The 13,614-nt window shown below is 40.6% G+C and overlaps 1 protein-coding gene across 1 annotated transcript; it reads left to right on the top strand.

Moving 5' to 3' along the window:
• The first annotated feature begins 10,498 nt into the window (after positions 1-10,498).
• On the top strand, positions 10,499-12,536 carry LOC115143693 (homeobox protein Hox-C4a-like). Its single transcript, XM_029684165.1, has 2 exons — positions 10,499-10,959; positions 11,535-12,536. Exons 1-2 carry the CDS (start codon positions 10,521-10,523, stop codon positions 11,918-11,920), a joined length of 825 nt encoding a protein of 274 aa, XP_029540025.1. The 5' UTR covers positions 10,499-10,520; the 3' UTR covers positions 11,921-12,536.
• Positions 12,537-13,614: the final 1,078 nt, after the last annotated feature.

The raw sequence follows: 13,614 nt of genomic DNA, 5'->3' as shown, positions 1-13,614 counted from the left end.
TCTGGTTAAGAAATGGTTCTCATCACTGGTGCATCCTGTTTGAGTTTCTGCCTATAAGACGGTAGGAGCAAGATGGCGTTGTGTTCGGATTTGCCGAAGTGAGGGTGGCATCTTGCTCCTACCGTCTTATAGGCAGAAACTCAAACAGGATGTACAAGTGACTAGAACCATTCAATGCTGGTCTGACCAATTGGAATCCACCTTTCAAGATTGTTTTGATCACGCGGACTGGGATATGTTCTGGTCAGCCTCAGAGAATAACATTGACCTATATGCTGACTCGGTGAGTGAATTTATATGGAAGTGTATTGGAGATGTTGTGCCCAGTCTCTATCTTCAATGGTCATAATCACTGCTGCTTTCCTTTATCTCTCTCTCAAATTTACCTGAATCATTGGGGTTATCATAGAAGGGGATGACGCTCAAATTTGAAATGATCTTGACTCTAAAAGTTAAAGTTGAGTTTGTTATGAGGTTCCGCAGGGGTGTAATATGGTCATGTTAGGCATGCAATAGTGTGGTATAATTGAAACATGTCTGATGGTTCGTCAGAGGGCGTAGCATATGTTTTTTATAAGCGTCCAGGTTAGTGTTAAGTTCCTTGAAAGCAGCAGCTCAAGCCTTTAGCTTAGTGTGGATGTTGCCTGTAATCCATGGCTTCTGGTTGGGATATGTACGGATGGTCACTGTGGGGACGATGTCATCGATGTACTTATTAATGAAGACGTGACGGATGTGTTAAATTCCTCAATGCCATTGGATGAGTAACGGAACATATTCCTCTTTGTGCTTGCGAAAAAGTCCTGTAGCTTAGCATCCGCTTCATCGGACCATTTCCGTATTGAGTGCGTTACTGGTACTTCCTGTTTGAGTTTGTGCTTGTAAGCAGGAATCAGAAGCATAGATTTATGGTCAGATTTGCCAAATCGAGTGCGAGGGAGATCTTTGTATGCTTCTCTGTGTGTGGAGTAAAGGTGATCTAGAGTTTCGCCTCTAGTTGCACAGGTGACATGCTGGTAGAAATGAGGTAAGGCGGATTTCAGTTTTCCTGCATTAAAATAACAGGCCACTGGGAGTGCCGCCTACGGATGAGCATTTTCTTGTTTGGTTATGGCCATATACAGCTTGTTGAGTGCGGTCTTAGGGCCAGCATCGGGTTGTGGTGGTAAATTTACAGCCCCCTGAAAAAATATAGATAAACTCTCTTGGTAAACAGTATGGTCAACAGCTTATCATGATGTATTCTAGTGATGTGTTCTATATGATTGTGTGATCATGCTCTCTGTAGGTGATATGAGTAAACAGGTTAAAGGCAAATTTCTACATTGTTCAAATTCATATTCATCATCTCCAGCACCACCTAAACATCAACATACAGTGGGGGGAAAAAAGTATTTAGTCAGCCACCAATTGTGCAAGTTCTCCCACTTAAAAAGATGAGAGATGTCTGTATGTCTTCCATTTCCTAATAATTACTCCCACAGTTGATTTCTTCAAACCAAGCTGCTTACCTATTGCAGATTCAGTCTTCCCAGCCTGGTGCAGGTCTACAATTTTGTTTCTGGTGTCCTTTGACAGCTCTTTGGTCTTGGCCATAGTAGAGTTTGGAGTGTGACTGTTTGAGGTTGTGGACAGGTGTCTTTTATACTGATAACAAGTTCAAACAGGTGCCATTAATACAGGTAACAACCGGAGGACAGAGGAGCCTCTTAAAGAAGAAGTTACAGGTCTGTGAGAGCCAGAAATCTTGCTTGATTGTAGGTGACCAAATACTTATTTTCCACCATAATTTGGAAATAAATTCATTAAAAATCCTACGATGTGATTTTCTGGATTTTTCTTTCTCATTTTCTCTGTCATAGTTGAAGTGTACCTATGATGAAAATTACAGGCCTCTCTAATCTTTTTAAGTGGGAGAACTTGCACAATTGGTGGCTGACTAAATACTTTTTTGCCCCACTGTATGTTGATGTTGGGGTGGTGCTGGAGATGAATATGAAGTGGACAATGTTCAATATTTCCCTTTAACATTCACAAGGCCATAAGGTCAGACGGCTTACAAAGACGCATACTCAGAGAATCTGCTGACCAACTGGCAAATGTCTTTACTGACATTTTTAACCTCTTCCTGACCCAGTTTGTAATACCTACATGTTTCAAGCATACCACCATAGTTCCTGTGCCCAAGAACGCCAAAGTAACCTGTCTAAATGACTATCACCCCGTAGCACGCAGACCACCATAATCCCTGTGCCCAAGAACGCCAAGGTAACCTGTCAAAATTATTATCCTCCTGTACTCCCTGTTCACCCACAACCGCGTGGCTGCGCAAGACTCCAACACCATCATTAAGTTTGCCAATCATGATGATGATTACGATGAGACAGCCTATAGGGAGGAACTCAGAGACCTGGCAGTGTGGTGCCAGGACAACAACCTCTCACTCAATGTCAGCAAGACAAAGGAGCTGATCGTGGACTACGGGAAACGGAGGGCCGAGCACACCCCCATTCACATCGATGGGAAGTGAAGGATCTATCATGGTCCAAACACAGCAACACAGTCATGAAGAGGGTACGACAATGCCTCTTTCCCCTCAGGAGGCAGAAAAGATTTGTCATGGGCCCTCAAAACGTTATACAGCTGCACAATTGAGAGCATCTTGACTGGCTGCATCACCTTATGGTATGGCAACTGCTTGGCATCCGACCACAAGACGCTACAGAGGGTAGTGGGAACCGCCCAGTACATCCTTAGGATTAGCTCCCTGCAATCAAGGACCTCTATACCAGGCAGTGTCAGACGAAGGCCCTAAAAATCGTCAGAGACTCCAGCCAGAGAAAAATTACAGAGGGTCAAAAATCATACCCCCCAAGACATGCTAACTTCCCTTGTTACTGGTAGTGGAGAGAGGTTAGCATGACTTGGGGGTATGATCTTTGACCCTCTGTAACTTTCTCACTCATCATTATTCCAGATTCATAAAGGATTATCACACTAAAATGTATCTGTAAAGATGCTTGTCAGTGCATGTCAATTCCACCAGTTACTCAAATCAGTGTTGTACCACCTCTAATTCTTCTATGCTCAAACATGTGTATTAATAACATGATGTCTTTACTGCATTTTTACAATAACAATAGAACTAACCTTTAAAATGAATGATGTGCATTATATTACAGTTTCCATCAGGGCCACATTTCTCCGGATCTGTCCTCCTAATTTTAAAAACATACCCTGCATGCTATAAACATACCCTGCATGCTATATATTTCATCCATTCCCCTCTGAATTATTATCACCTCTACTCACTTATCCAACCCTTAACAACATTGAGAATAGCCTATGCCTCAGTTATTAAATCAGTACAATCAATAATCTAGTCTGCTATCATACTCAGCTATTGCACCCCGAATACTCCTTTCAACTTTCACTTCTACTTAAAAACACTTGTTAACTGAACTTATTAGTTTCTATAGAAGGTTAACTTGTTTTTTAAGGCCTAATATTGTATTTTATTGTGTTAGCTTTAAATTCTGTAGGATTTCAATGCTGCATGTTTTATGAATGATTAAAACCATTCCCCCACTATTATAATGAGTTTATTGCTTTAACAAACGATTACAAAATAGGCTAATCATCTTTGAAGATTCCTCATCAATATCGATATCGAGTACACGTCAGTCCTTGGTAGGCCAGAAACACACTAATGACGTTGGGGTCAACTTTTGTGCAAGCACAGAGTATTCATTATTTGAGTGCATCTCAAGTGGTGTACGTGAAGGAACTTTTAAATAATCAAAATTCAATCAATAGACACATGTAGGCTGTTTTTTCCCAGTTAACATCTAACATAATTTGATTGCCAAACGGGTTTCATGGATTTGTGGAGAACTGTTTGTGAAAATCGCATTGTATGAATTTTAAGTAATTCATTAGCATTTTATTGTATTTGATCACCTACCAACCAGTAAGAATTCCAGCTCTCACAGACCTGTTAGTTTTTCCTTAAGAAGCCCTCCTGTTCTCCACTCATTACCTCTATTAATTGCACCTGTTTAAACTCGTTACCTGTATAAAAGACACCTGTCCACAGACTCAATCAAACAGACTCCAACCTCTCCACAATGGCCAAGACCAGAGAGCTGTGTAAGGACATCAGGAATAAAATTGTAGACCTGCACACGGCTGGTATGGGCTACAGGACAATAGGCAAGCAGCTTGGTGAGAAGGCAACAACTGTTGGTGCAATTATTAGAAAATGGAAGAAGTTCAAGATGACGGTCAATCACCCTCTGTCTGGGGCTCCATGCAAGATCTCACCTCATGGGGCATCAATGTTCATGAGGAAGGTGAGGGATCAGCCCAGAACTACACGGCAGGACCTGTTCAATGACCTGAAGAAAGCTGGGACCACAGTCTCAAAGAAAACCATTAGTAACACACTATGCCGTCATGGATTAAAATCCTGCAGCACACGCAAGGTCCCCCTGATCAAGCCAGCGCATGTCCAGGCCTGTCTGAAGTTTGCCAATGACCATCTGGATGATCCAGAGGAGGAATGGGAGAAGGTCATGTGGTCTGATGTGACAAAAATAGAGATTTTTGGTCTAAACTCCACTCGCCATGTTTGGAGGAAGAAGAAGGATGAGTACAACCCCAAGAACACCATCCCAACTGTGAAGCATGGAGGTGGAAACATCATTCTTTGGGGATGCTTTTCTACAAAGGGGGCAGGACACCTGCACCGTGTTGAGGGGAGGATGGATGGGGCCATGTATCGCGAGATCTTGGTCAACAATCTCCTTCCCTCAGTAAGAACATTGAAGATGGGTGGTGGCTGGGTCTTCCAGCATGACAACGACCCGAAACACACAGCCAGGGCATCTAAGCAGTGGCTCCGTAAGAAGCATCTCAAGGTCCTGGAGTGGCCTAGCCAGTCTCCAGACCTGAACCCAATAGAACATCTTTGGAAGGAGCTGAAAGTCTGTATTGCCCAGCGACAGCCCCGAAACCTGAAGGATCTGGAGAAGGTCTGTATGGAGGAGTGAGCCAAAATCCCTGCTGCAGTGTGTGCAAACCTGGTCAAGAACTACAGGAAACGTATGGTCTCTGTAATTGCAAACAAAGGTGTCTGTACCAAATATTAAGTTCTGCTTTTCTGATGTATCAAATGCTTATGTCATTCAATAAAATGCAAATTAATTGCTTACAATTCATACAATGTGCTTTTCTGGATTTTTGTTTTAGATTCCGTCTCTCACAGTTGAAGTGTACCTATGATAAAAATGACAGACCTCTACATGCTTTGGAAGTAGGAAAACCTGCAAAATCGGCAGTGTGTCAAATACTTGTTCTCCCCACTGTAGAACGGAAATTTGTTCCATATAGAACCCTACATGGAACCCAAAGTTTCTAATATGGAACCAATTTTGGTTCAGTGAAAAAGAACCCCTGGGGTTCTGATCAAAGAACCTTACAAAAGGATTCATACAAAACCTTTAGGGGTGCCATATGAGAAGCAAGCAATAGAATCATTTTTGGTTCTATCCAGATTTTCTTTTTCTAAGAGTGTACCTGCAAATGTCATTGTTGTACACCTTAACTGTGAGAGACGGAATCTAAAACAAAAATACAGAAAATCACATTGTATGATTTTTAAGTCATTAATTTGCATTTTATTGCATGACATAAGTATTTGATCACCTACCAACCAGTAAGAATTCCGGCTCTCACAGACCTGTTAGTACTGTTTTCAGTGAATGCCATGGCAACAGCATTGCTCAGTAAAGTTGTCTGTTTGATTGGATAAAATAGCATGTCATTGATCTATTACTGCAATCAATTGAAAGTACTTTTCAAGTGGGTATCACCACCAAGTCACAACATTTCAGGAAATGGCTAAATGTATAGTCTCTGTTCTGCGTAAAACCCATAAACCAGAGGGTGGAGGTTGCAGACAGTAGTAGTTTTAAGACGTTTTCCAAAAGCATGCGGTGAGTTGAAGAATCCTACATATTGCAACAGAGCCCATATGATTTCTATAGATGCAAGAAACATCCATTTGCCATAATAGAAATAACTTAAGATTCTTTACTCAAGGGGTTCATCTTTCCATCTCTACCTATACTGAGTTATTGAATAAGGTAACAGATCTAAATGGGATTTTAAGACAAATTTAATTGGTGATTCTTCATCAACCCCTTGGCAGTGAACTATTGGAACGAGTCAAACACAAGAGGTGAAACGCCGGTCAAGCTGTCTACCAGTTAATATTAAATGTGGCTTCAGCGAGAAAGGGTATGAGAGAGAAAGAGGACTGTGGGGGATGGTAAATAAAGCGATTGTCTTGTTCCCCCACATATAAGCCTATAGGAAAAGACTTTATAGATAGTCAAGGGCCTCTCTTAGACTAGCCTATTTGTATCAAGCAGGCTAAGGTTCTCAAATATGAAACAAAACAGAAGAGGGTGGCTATAGCCAATTTCTTCCTTTTGAAAATGCTGCTTACTCTTATTCTTCATATTAATATCCTTATTGCTCGTTGAGGTTTATATTTATTCAGTGTAGCTTACATTCAAGGTATTTTTCTGGGAGTTCCTTTATTTGATGTCTTGCATAGGCATAGTCTATTTCGTTTGTTCAGTGTGCCACACTCGGGTTACCCAGAGGTCAGTATGGTAATGAAGAACACAATAAACCCTTGGGGATAATAGAAAGTAATTTTTCATCTCTACTGTCACGTGGTCGCTTTGTGTCCTCTGTTTTTCCAAACGGAATATTTATGATTAGGAAGGGGTACACACCCGCAAGGTTATGTTCAGTGCAATTTTTGAAAGACATTAGACAATAAATGTAAGTTTTACGCATGCATATTCACTTGTTTGTGGTGTGTTTAAGCTACTTCTCATGGTTCCTTTGTGTAGCTTAAGCCTATACATTCCAGGAGTAGGCCTAACATATTAGGAAATTCAGCTAAAGGCATACATTTTGTGCCACAAAAGATTTGAGGGTGGAGAGAAGCAGTGCAGAGGTCACAGGGTCTTGCATCTACTAATCTATCCCACTGTGCACGTCATTTCAACGTGGAAATTTGGGTAATATTTGGTCGAGACAATTGATCAATGAGATTTCAACCTTTATTCACCCACTCAAAAAGACAGCCAGAAGTTTGATGAATTCTCAATGTGTTTCCACTATGCGTTCAACCATCTAAAAGCACAACCAAATTCCAATAGAAAAACAATGTCTGATGTTTGGTTTAGTATGGTATCAATATGGTATCACTGCGCTGTCAACCATTTAAATGCACAACAAAGTTCATATGGGAATATCGTGTCAGATATTTGGTATTTATACAAAAACTTAATGTGTTATCACTGTGCTTCATCTAAAAGCACAACCACATGATCTGGATTGCAGTTGAGATTACATTAAAAGTACATAGTACAAGTGATCAATGCTGTTCGAGATTCTGTACAGATTATTAAAGCAATTGTGAAGATCTCCACTGAGCTGCAACCTTTGCATGCTATCTTGAACATTCAAGCTCTCTATGATTACATAAGAAGGCCTTTACAGTAGGCTAACCTCAATATGTGGCCATGGATGTTACTCATTTTAAGGTTGAATAAATACTGTACATTAGTTTGTAAGAAAACCTTAACTTTAGACAATTTACTGTATTACAATAGCAATATTGAATTGTGTTCGGTTGACAACACAACAAAATATCAACATTTAAAGGATATTGAATGCCAGTTTGTCTACAAATTAATAATTGACATGTTGGATTCATGTCTCCATCTCAATAAAAAAATCTAAGGTAAAGAATAGGACTAAATCTAATCAAACTTTAAATGCACGTTAAATAAAGTTTGATTTGATTTAGGCCTATTCTTTAACTTTGATCTGTGGTTGTGATGGAGACTTAAATCCAGCATTTTTATGATTAACTTGAAGATTACATTTGAAATCAACCAAAGCTTTAAACCCTAGGCCTAATATATATTGTCTATTTTTAGTTGAACCCTGGGTTGAATTGAAACAATAGCTGTTGATAACTTTGCAACGTTGATTCAACCAGGTTGTGCGGAGTGGGATGGGTCTAATAGTTAACACTAACGGCGTCTCACAGTGTTACGGAAATGTCTTAAATGTTTGGGTTTTCTGTGTCCATCCTGTTTAGATAACACTATTCACTTCCAACGCTATGTTGACAGAAATGTTGAATTATATATAATTATTACTACAACTTACATTATAGTATTATGTGCACCCATTAATAGCCTATACTATAAGATATAGATCACTATGTGTTTTGTTGTGCGTATTGACACTTCACAACCTATAGTCTGTAAGAAAGTTTACAAGCCGAATAGGCCTATATCTCCTCCTGGATGACAATGCCCTCATGCCATTGGCCTAGGCTACTTATTATTCTGAGTGGGATTTATATATTATTTTCTCGGTTTCACAATCACAGCTCGCAGCATTGCAATGCAGTTCAAGTCGTCTATATGCACCCTGTAGAACCGAATTTGTGTTAACAATTACACAACCGCAAATTCGCCTCTACGGGAATACATGGGCGATTTCAATACCTCAGCTGTGTCAAGTACAACGTCCGTCAAGAACATTTGATAATGCTTCAATGGATGTGAGCAAAATTCGAACCTTTTGAAGATGGAGAAGGAGAATGAGATGGTGCTGCAAATAGAGAGGGGGGAGGGAGCAGGATAGAGAGAGAAGAATGATCTAAGAAATCGTAAAGCACGCGTGCAAGCGGGGATCATTTGAAGCTATTGATTTACTGCTTTTTACAGCCCAATAAAACTCAGACAACATTTAACCAGGGGCCTTCAACATCAACGGGCGGGCGCGCGATTCTAATAAATAAGCCATGCTAACTTTTATGTGTCGTTTTTATTTTTATCCGATAAAATCTGACACAGCAATGACGCCTATTATTTAGGAAGTAGAGACAGTTAACCTGGAGGTTCAGCTCTCAGTCGCTCTGATATAGAACTGTGAGGGGGATTCCGTCTGTAACCCGCCAGGCCATTATCACTCATAGGGTCATTAGATAAACAATAACTGCTAGTCTATTGCAAGGACAGCTGCCATGTAGGCTACTCCTACTATTAACACCCTACCACGACCTAATGCTAGACTAATGCTAGACTATTCTGTCTTCGGTCTTCACAAGATGGTAAAACATTGCAATCACAATATGGTTGTTGTTATAACAAGCCTACAATAGCCTAAATCAAATGTTATTGGTCACATGCGCAGAATACAACAGGTGTATACCAGGCTCTGATCAGGCCCTACACCCAAACAAGGGCACTGCGTTCATCCACCTCTGGCCTGCTCGCCTCCCTACCACTGAGGAAGTACAGTTCCCGCGCAGCCCAGTCAAAACTGTTCGCTGCTCTGGCCCCCCAATGGTGGAACAAACTCCCTCACGACGCCAGGACAGCGGAGTCAATCACCACCTTCCGGAGACACCTGAAACCCCACCTCTTTCAGGAATACCTAGGATAGGATAAAGTAATCCTTCTCACCCCCCCCCCCCCTTAAAAGATTTAGATGCACTATTGTAAAGTGGCTGTTCCACTGGATGTCTTAAGGTGAACGCACCAATTTGTAAGTCGCTCTGGATAAGAGCGTCTGCTAAATGACTTAAATGTAAATGTAAATGTATACTTTACAGTGAAATGCTTACTTACGAGTTCATTCCCAACAGTGCAGTAAGGGTCTAATAGTATATTACGCATACTATTATCATTATTAGCCTATTCATATCGTGAGTAGCATTAGCAGTAGGCCTGCTATTATCTATTAGTGGCCTAGTACTGGTAGTAGCACCATCTTCATTGGTTTAGAATGTGTTAATTTACAAATTGTTGAATTATCCATTTGCGTTCCGGTCTCCAACGGATTGGCTTGTCGATGATCAATAATGCCTAATTAATTAGACGTTTAGTGTGTTATGGTAAGAATGTGGTCCTGTTTCTTAACTCAATCAGTGTTAGCCATTGGGTTATGAGTTTGACTACGTTCTGCTGTAATGGTTTAGGAATTGAGTGGTTTATATGTGCCTAACTGCATAGTTCACATCACATTACTCCATTGCCACATTGTTCTGTTTGTTTTTGTGTTTTCCTATCCATGTCATAATACCTTTGCTCAGCCTCAGTCCCAGCCTGAGATGTATCTATGCCCGCATACCCACACAACATCCCACTGACCTTCGCCTCTTTCTGCCCTATTCAGTAATTTGATATGGATCTTCATCGAAGAGGCATAACCTCGAGAAAACTGTCACACCTATACAAAGAGTACAAAAATATTATAATAAATATTTGGTTCCCTATCCGGGAACTACCTCGCCAGCTGCCATTGGACTGCTGTGTCACGTGGTTAAAGTAACTTTACAGGGTCGCTTGCTAGTAGGAGGGCTTTATGGACCAGAAAAACGACAAAGGTAGAAAAATAATTTTTCACTCCAGAAATTAATGATCATGAGCTCGTATTTGATGGACTCTAACTACATCGATCCGAAATTTCCTCCTTGTGAGGAATATTCACAAAATAGCTACATCCCAGAACACAGCCCTGAATACTACAGCCGCATGAGAGACACTGTCTACCAGCATCACCACCAGGAGTTGTATCCTCCGCGAGTGACCTACCAGGAGCGCCCGTATAACTGTGTAAGCATCCCCGAGCCCGAGCCCCAGACTGGCCATGGGCTTACACACTCGGGGAATCTTCTCGCGGGGAAGGCACAGACAGCTCCACGTGAGCCCTTGCCACCGTTACCCACATCCCCTACGACCCCACCGACTGCGCCGCCTACCTGCATCCAAGCCACCCCGGAGCATCCCATCAGCTCTACCTCGTCTAAGCAGCCTGTAGTGTACCCATGGATGAAGAAAATCCACGTCAGTACGGGTAGGCAATCTGTGTAGTTATTCTAATAACTCGCCCTCCCTCCCTCTCGCGCCCTCTCTTCCACTATTTCACCATTATTTTACCTACATCGCCTGCCTATAACCGGCTCGTGCTACGTACGTTGTGAGAGAGCAGCCCCTTTGAAATGGCACATATGAGGAGGATTTACGAGTCAGCATTGGCAATTACACCCGCCATAAATTTTATAGCGGAGGGACTAGTCTGGACAACCGTATTGCCATGTGGCTTTTTGTGTTATGTGGGCTATGTGTCAGAGGGAGGAGAGAGTGAGAGAGAAAAAGAGGGATAAGAATATTTTTTTTATTTGTAATGTTGAATAAATAATTCAGCTGCTCCCTCGCTGTGGAGAAAGTGCTACCCATTATATAGACCATGAGTCGAGTCCCTGACTGTGAAATATTTGATTTGGGTCTAGATAAAAGTGATTCCACTCTCAATTTTCCGCGCTATTTCTTTTCATATTTCAATTTACGCCAGTCTTGCTTCACTCCTTTTCCTTCTGCTTTTCATTTCCTTTCTCCTCTCTTTTCTATTTACCTCTCCAAACCTCTCAGCGAATCCCAATTACAATGGAGCAGACGCAAAGCGGTCCAGAACAGCTTACACTCGCCAGCAGGTCTTAGAACTGGAGAAGGAGTTTCACTATAACCGCTACCTAACTCGGCGAAGACGCATCGAGATTGCCCACACCCTGGTTCTCTCCGAGCGCCAGATCAAAATTTGGTTTCAGAACCGAAGGATGAAGTGGAAAAAAGACCATAGGCTACCCAACACGAAAGTGAGATCCTCCTCCAACACTAGCGTTATCTCCGGGTCCAACACAGCGTCAACAACAGCCAGCACTCTCCAGCGTGCGGTGGTCTCCAACACTGTGCCAGCTTCGGAGGAACTCTCTCGAGTGTCCGTAGTCGAAAGAAACCAGGATATTACAAGGTTATAGACAAACAATAATATCTAACAAATAGGAAGAAAAAACAACGGATTATTTATAAAAAATACATATTATTTTTTATATATTTGTTCCTCGTAGTGTTCTTGTGCGTAAACGGGGTTTTCCTCTCAGTCCACAGTTATTCACGATTGCATGTTACATAGCATGGATTACTGTAGATATCAATGCATTATTACGGTTATCAGGGTTAATTTATTTATGATAGAAATTGTTACATTTTTTTAAAAAACATTTTTGACAACAATAATGGACATTATCAATGAATTTGAATGTCAATAGATCTACATGCACAATAGTTTTATTTATTCTCTGAAAAAGAATGGTAGGGTAATTTATTTATTTTTTAATCTCACAAGTGACAGTAACAATAGCAAGTATACGTACTATTAAAACAATATATTGCAATAGCCTACATGTGAATCAGTGAAATGTTGTGAATTATTTTTCAGCACAACCTCTTATCAGGAAAAGTCAATCTTAGGTAATGAGTGTAGTGTGTTTTGTGATGACTTTTCTGTGATTTAGCTTTATTTTGAATTGATCAGATGCAACAAAATACGTATAGTGTATTTGTGATGATCGCAGTGGTCAATAAAACAGTGTCGAGTAGTTTAAAATACGTTTGTCATCTTTATTTACGTATTTAGCACAAAAAAGCTATTCTATATACATATGGCCTACACTGTGTTTTGAAAGTTCATCCATGTAAGAGATGGGAAACGCTCGAGCGTCCCCAACGAAGAAGTGCTCGGACCCTAAAGTGGTAGTCCTATACGTCATTGGAATAACTTCCTTTGGAACAATTCTATTCTTCGGTGAGTGAGAAGGGCAAAGAGTTTTCCGAGTCATCTCACAAGAATAGCCCTTTCAGAGAACACCAAAGGGTAGAAAATATTTTCCTCAAATTCAGATTAACATCATGCACTCTTAAAACATACCCCCCTAAATAGTTTGGGGTATAGGCCACTATTCAATTATTGTGGAGGTACATTGGTCCATATCGGCTTTAGGCTAAAAGTCTCAGTGCCTGTATACCTTACACCATGGTCAATACTTTATTCATCACCAACTAACCAATCAAATCAAATTATATTAATCACGCTTTGCAAACAATAAGTCTAGACTAACAATGAAATGCTTACTTATGGGCCGTTTCCAACAATGCAGAGAGAAAGAAAATAGCGAAATATTAGAAAAGTAAAACGCATAATAAAAGTAATAATAAATACACAATGGGTAATGATAACTTGGCTATATAAATTGGGTACCAGTACCGAATCAATATGCATGGGTATGAGGTAATTGAGGTATATGTACAGTACCAGTCAACAGTTTGGATACACCTAGTCATTCAAGGGTTTTTCTTTATTTTTTTACTATTTTCTACATTGTAGAATAATAGTGAAGACATCAAAACTATGAAATAACACATATGGAATTATGTAGTAACCAAAAAAGTGTTAAACAAATAAAAAATATTTTATATTTGAGATTCTTCAAAGTAGCCACCCTTTGCCTTGATGACAGCTTTGTATTCTCTTGGCATTCTCTCAACCAGCTTCATGTCAATCTGGAAGTTTCTTCAAGTGCAGTCGCAAAAACCATCAAGCACTATGATGAAACTGGCTCTCATGAGGACCGCCACAGGAAAGGAAGACCCAGAGTTACCACTGCTGCAGAAG

Source organism: Oncorhynchus nerka, linkage group LG15 (genome assembly GCF_034236695.1).
Source record: "Oncorhynchus nerka isolate Pitt River linkage group LG15, Oner_Uvic_2.0, whole genome shotgun sequence".
NCBI lineage: Eukaryota > Metazoa > Chordata > Actinopteri > Salmoniformes > Salmonidae > Oncorhynchus > Oncorhynchus nerka.
Note: the sequence above shows the minus strand (reverse complement) of the source record. Positions and strands in the feature narration are given on the sequence as shown.

What these genes read in the sequence shown, in the direction of transcription:
- LOC115143693 (XM_029684165.1), top strand. Translation starts at nt 10,521, where the DNA reads ATGATCATGAGCTCGTATTTGATGGACTCTAACTACATCGATCCGAAA. An exon ending in GAAAATCCACGTCAGTACGG is followed by an intron (nt 10,960 to 11,534) that starts GTAGGCAATCTG and finishes CAAACCTCTCAG; the next exon opens with CGAATCCCAATTACAATGGA.